We start from the raw sequence: 5,709 nt of genomic DNA, 5'->3' as shown, positions 1-5,709 counted from the left end.
AGAAATTTTTCATTTTCCAGGCAATCCCTTTTCTTTTCAAGATTCCCCTATGGAGTTGTGGAATGTTGTCCTAGCTCAAATTGAGAAGAAGTTGGATTATTGGATCACCAAACCTCTCTTACTTTCAAGAAAATTTTAGATTTTTTCTAAAGTGGTGGCTACTATGCATGTTTACTACTCCTAATGTTGGGCCCCTTTGAAAGCATGACACCTCAAGCTTGAACGACTCTCAAGGGACTTCCTCTAGGCCTGTAATGTTGTGCATCACGACTTTCACATAGTAGCTTGGGACTCTTTTTGTCTGCTCAAAGACTCCAGTGGTCTTGGATTATTTTCCACTCATAAGTGGGGGATTTCCCTTTGTGCCAAGTGGATCATTCAGGATCTAACTAGCAATGAGGCCTAGAAAATTTATTGTGACACTACAATTCTTCAATATTTCTAGTTAACTTGATAGCCTAGAAGGGGATTGGCTTCAAGCCCTTCTTGTGACCACTAAACTAGTACAAATTCAGGGTACCTTTGTTGCTAAAAGAATTTTTAAAGCCTGGTAAGCCATCAAACCTTATCTTCATTGGGTAAGCAATAGATTCAGAGATGGGCTCTTTATGAACCATAAAAACTTGTGGCAGTCTCCTCTATTTACTATTCAACATGTTCCTTTGGCTAAAATTCAAAGAGATAGTGAATTGCAATTATTTAGAAGGAGAATCAAGACACCCAAAGATCTATTTTCTAGAGTTACTTTGAGCCTTTGCTCATGGGAGGACTTGCAAGTGAAATTCAGATAGATGATCTTTTAGTTTCTGTAGTGCGTCCCCATATGTTGCACAGGCTTGGTATTCTCATATTGCCCATTATTGAAGGACTGGAAGTGGTATCCTGCCACTCCTTTGACTAGTTATAAATCCAAGTTGGGTTATTGATGGCTAGTTCCCCACCTTCATATGGTTGAAACTCTCAACCAATGTTTGCATTTTCACTCCTCTCACAAGACTTAGAGTCTTAGATTTGCCCTGGTTTGGCAAGCTATCATTGAGCCAAAAATTGCTCACATTTCCTATTATCTTCTTTTCCAAGGGCTTTTATTGGGTCTCTGGCTTTAGCATTTGGGTGTCCCAGATCCTAGACATCCATTTCATGGCCAGCCCAAAAGATTCCTGCATATTTTTTGTTTTTGTAGGTGAGCTCAAAATTATTGGCTTTAGATTCATGATATTTTTAAGCCTTTCTATCCGAAGGCTTTCACCTGGCATATGGTTGTGCTTGAAGGTTTGACTAGACTCCCTTTCAACTATTCCTAAATATGGCATGCTTTTAGAATGAAGATTTTGTTTACTATTTGGAAATATCACAATGGTATTTTACTCTCTAACAACTTTGTTGATATACATGTTGCTAGGTACGCTAAAGCATGTATTCATAATAATGTCAAAATGTAGATTTAAGTACTAAGAGATAAGGTGGTGTCGTAGGTCTCTCATTAGCACGACCTTTGGCTCATTGGGTTAATGTTGCTTGTACAATCATCTAGGTACCACTAGATACTTTATCTGGTGATCATACTCCTCCACGTGGTCACTAGAGACACTAGAGTAGTTCAGTACACCACTCACATACTTCTAGGTCACAGCCTTCACATCACTCTCCTAGTGGTAGTTCTAGTTGTCGCCACCACTCTACCTCTCCTTCCTTGAGGATGGGTTTGGGTTGGTCTCAAGTGGCTCCTCTTGTTGCTCCTAATGTGAGCTGGCCCTTTATGCATAGAGACCCTAAATTGGTTTTCCCTTAGCTAGACTTAGTTCTCTCTCCACCAAGGCTAGAGGGAGAAAAAGAGAAAGATGATGATGTTGATTCCCCTACTGATGGTTGGGTTCCCCCTTAGCCATCTGCAAACCTCACAGACTTTTGCAGTTTTGATGATAAAGACCCTCCTTCGGCCTACCTTGCTCATGGAGCCTAACAATTTTCTTTTTACTTTTTTAATATTTTTTTGATGAATAGTTTATTTTATCCAGCCACATGCAGAGTGAACTTGTAGGGTGATCTTGTATCTCCTAGTTCTTTTTTACTTTGAAGTCAAAACTATTTATACAATATTCTAAAAAGTATTATAACCATTTAAAGATGATACTAAATATTTCCTCTTTTTAATTTTTGGATTTTTATTCCATTGTTTAAAACTAAGTTTTCAACAAGAGGCACAATGCATCAGAGTTCCTGCCAATAATTGGAAAAGAAGGAAAATGGAGATTTATAGGTAGAAAGGAAGGATATGAAGAGAGAGCTTAAAAAGAGAATGATATGTTATTATATAGACAATTAAAGGTAGAATGATAAAGAGCATTAAAGGAATTTTAAAAATATTAATTATTATATTATTTTAAAAAAAATAAATAATAATAGAAATTATATTATATGAATGAACTAGGCATTTCTATTAATTTAGTTGAAACATTTGATTTAAAAAAATAAATTATTGATTACTTAATTCAAACTACTAGAATATCTAGTTAATTTGAGGGGTAGTATTAGTTTTACAATTTGTAAAATAGTATTAAAAAAATTAGAACAAAATTGTAAAATAGTAGCTTGTAAAATATAGTGTAAACTTAAACAAATAACATTTTAGAGATGACAAAAATAAACATCAATGTAAAGCTAATCAATATATTTAAAATAAGAAATATAAAAAATTTAACTCTATATTTAGAAAAATAGATAGTGATAATTAATATTGATTAGGCATTCATTTGTGAGGTGGAAGATAAAACTGATTTTTTTTTGAAAAGTTAATCCACGTATTCATTAATGCATGATAGACTTGTTAGAAAATATTTGTATTTTCTTACAAATGAGAAAAATAAACATCAATGTAAAACTTGAAAAGTTAATCCAGTTGTCACAAATGTGAAAAAGATAAAGGTGTAATTAATGCATTTATTAATATATGATAGAATTGTTAGATAATATTTGAATTTTTGTTGGACCAAATATGACATGGTCCAATACAATAAATGAAAAATGTGATTTAGAAAATAATGAAAATTTAGAAAAAGATATAAACATTTGAAGTTTCTTTTAATGAGTTGATTGGTCAATTAAATTGAAAAATTGAATTGAATGATTCCAATAGTTTGACAATATGCCTCTATTTTGTTTTCAAGCTGCTATATAACTTGGAACATTCCCCAGTATTTTTAATCAATTTTTTAATATTCGTTAAGATCGAAATACACAAGGATTTTATCCAGAGATCATTCGGCTGAGTCACGTACAAGAGTTTATAAATCTTGTATTATACTTTCTGTCCTGCTATGAGTTGACTAATCGAGACTGTCTTCATACGCGCACGAGCATATGAGACTTCACTTCCTTGTTCCTCTTAACGAATGCTCTCAAAATTTTCGGTAATGCCTAGATATTAGAGAAAACTATGAAACAGCTGTATAGATAGATGACATTTTGCTTGAACAAGACATACGTACGTAGGCAAGGCAGCCATGGGAAGAGTAGGGAAAGTCCAGCTCAAAAAGATTGAGAGTACGACGAGCAGGCAGGTCAGTTTCTGTAAGAGGAAGAAGGGCTTGTTTAAGAAGGCCGCCGAGCTCCCAGTCCTCTGTGATGCACAAGTGGCTGTCATCACCTTCTCCAACACCGGAAAGGTCTACGAATATGCCAATACCAGGTACACCATCTAACCCTAATCTATCTATCATATATGCAAGTATTCAATATTTACGATATATTATATGCTTCTTTGCTTACAGCGCCCCATCTCCACAATATATTCAGGCATCTGATTATAAACATTTCTTTTTCCATTTATGATGTAAGTATCGAAAATACTTTACAGAGATACGGAGAAATCACTGCCCATAAAGCGGAGCTTGATAAGACTATTAATGAAAGTGAAATAGAGGTTAATTCTTCAACCATATCTACGAGGAATATAAAATTTTCCATATAAATAGATGTCTTGATTTGCATGGCTTTTTCTGTATTCAATCATTATGAATTTGAAGTATTCAATCATTATGAATTTGAAGTATTTACAGTTAATCATATGAGGTTAAAGTAGCGTGTACTCGCAGGAACCTAAAGGGCGAAGCCCTTACGTCCTTAAGCATTTCAGAAATCCAGCTGCTTCAAAACACACTGGAGAAGAGCTTAGCTCGTGTAAGATCAAAGAAGGTAGGCAAACTGCAAGCTGGGATTGTTTAATTTTGACTTTCTTTCACATAATTTTCTTGATTATGTCGACAAACAAATCCAGTTTGTAAAGCAGGCTTAACAAATTACAAATTCAAGGGACACCTAGTGTTCTAAGATCTTTTGAAGTAATAGACATTCCTTTATTATTGTTTTACTTCAACAGGACGAAAGGCAAATTGAGGTGATTGTCATGCTGCAAGAGATGGTATGAGTTCCTTGTAACTACACAATCTTGTATTCATTCATAGAGATCTGTCTTTATGTAATTAACTTTTTATCAATTTATCAGTTTGTCTGATGTATTATTATTATGGATGCAGGAGCGCCAACTTCAATCAAAAAATCAGTCCCTTATGAGCGCGGTACTATACCCCTTCTGTCATATATATATATATATATTCTTTGTTTAGACTAGTCTTTTCACTTGAAACAATCTTGATATTGTTTTTCTCTCCTTCAGATAGAACGGAACGAAGGCAACACAAGCAGAGCACACCCTGATAATTCAGTTCAGGATATTGTACTGAATCTGCCAATGGTTATTTCAGAAGAATCTACCAGTGGAAATAATAGAGTTATTGAAACTGGTGTTCAACTTATTGGGTAACTGTTTGTCCATTTTTGCTTGATCCATGTGTATGGATAGAATAATGAGCCGAGTGTTGGAAGTCATTTGTCCAAACTTCAGATGAAGATTGTTCTGCAAATAAATATTTTCATAAAATCTTCATCATACATATGTTGTACCACATTTTCAGGTGCTTAAACTGAAATGCAAATCTTATTGTGTCATTTCCTTCCAGCATTATTAATTTACTTATTACTCTGAGAAAAAGATTTTGCAGACCTGATGCAACATGTTATTTTCAGTACATCAGCTTCTAGACATCTAAGCGTACTCTGTAAATTTAAGTACATTTTCTTGTAAGATGATTTAAATATATATAAAGACTTTTCGGTAAATAAAAATAATCTGAGTTTTTTTTAAATTTTAATAAATTTAGAATGTCCTTTTATTTATATCTAAGATATTATTTTATTAACAAACATTTTGCCTAGTAATAAAGCAAATATTCTATTTTTAATATTTTATAATATCATTTTTCATTTAATATTAAAAATTACTATAATATTTTTATAAGGGTCATACAATTTTTTTTACAATTTCCAAGAAAACTAGCTTGCGTAAGGACTCCATTACATTTACATGTTCATCATGCATTATTACCCATGATATCAACATTTAGTTCATTGACAAGAACAATGTATTTTACAATTAATTTGTACATTATGATGCTTCATATGAATTCACACACACGCACACGCACACGCACATGCACATGCACACGCACACGCACACGCGCACGCGTGCGCACACACACACACACACACACACACACACACACAAATAATGCAGTTCCCACTAGACAGGGATATAGGAGAGCAACCAACAACTTCATCAATATTGTATACGTATCATGAAAATTTTTGTAC

At 33.8% G+C, this 5,709-nt stretch overlaps 1 protein-coding gene across 1 annotated transcript; it reads left to right on the top strand.

Moving 5' to 3' along the window:
• The first annotated feature begins 3,503 nt into the window (after nt 1–3,503).
• Nucleotides 3,504–4,822, top strand: LOC149554466 (agamous-like MADS-box protein AGL11). The gene is made up of 7 exons (XM_089828888.1): nt 3,504–3,688; nt 3,771–3,795; nt 3,857–3,922; nt 4,072–4,194; nt 4,379–4,420; nt 4,536–4,577; nt 4,676–4,822. Exons 1-7 carry the CDS (start codon nt 3,504–3,506, stop codon nt 4,820–4,822), a joined length of 630 nt encoding a protein of 209 aa, XP_089685014.1.
• Nucleotides 4,823–5,709: the final 887 nt, after the last annotated feature.

Source organism: Cupressus sempervirens, chromosome 5 (genome assembly GCF_028749045.1).
Source record: "Cupressus sempervirens isolate cs-2001-9-10 chromosome 5, ASM2874904v1, whole genome shotgun sequence".
NCBI classification, from domain to species: domain Eukaryota; kingdom Viridiplantae; phylum Streptophyta; class Pinopsida; order Cupressales; family Cupressaceae; genus Cupressus; species Cupressus sempervirens.
Note: the sequence above shows the minus strand (reverse complement) of the source record. Positions and strands in the feature narration are given on the sequence as shown.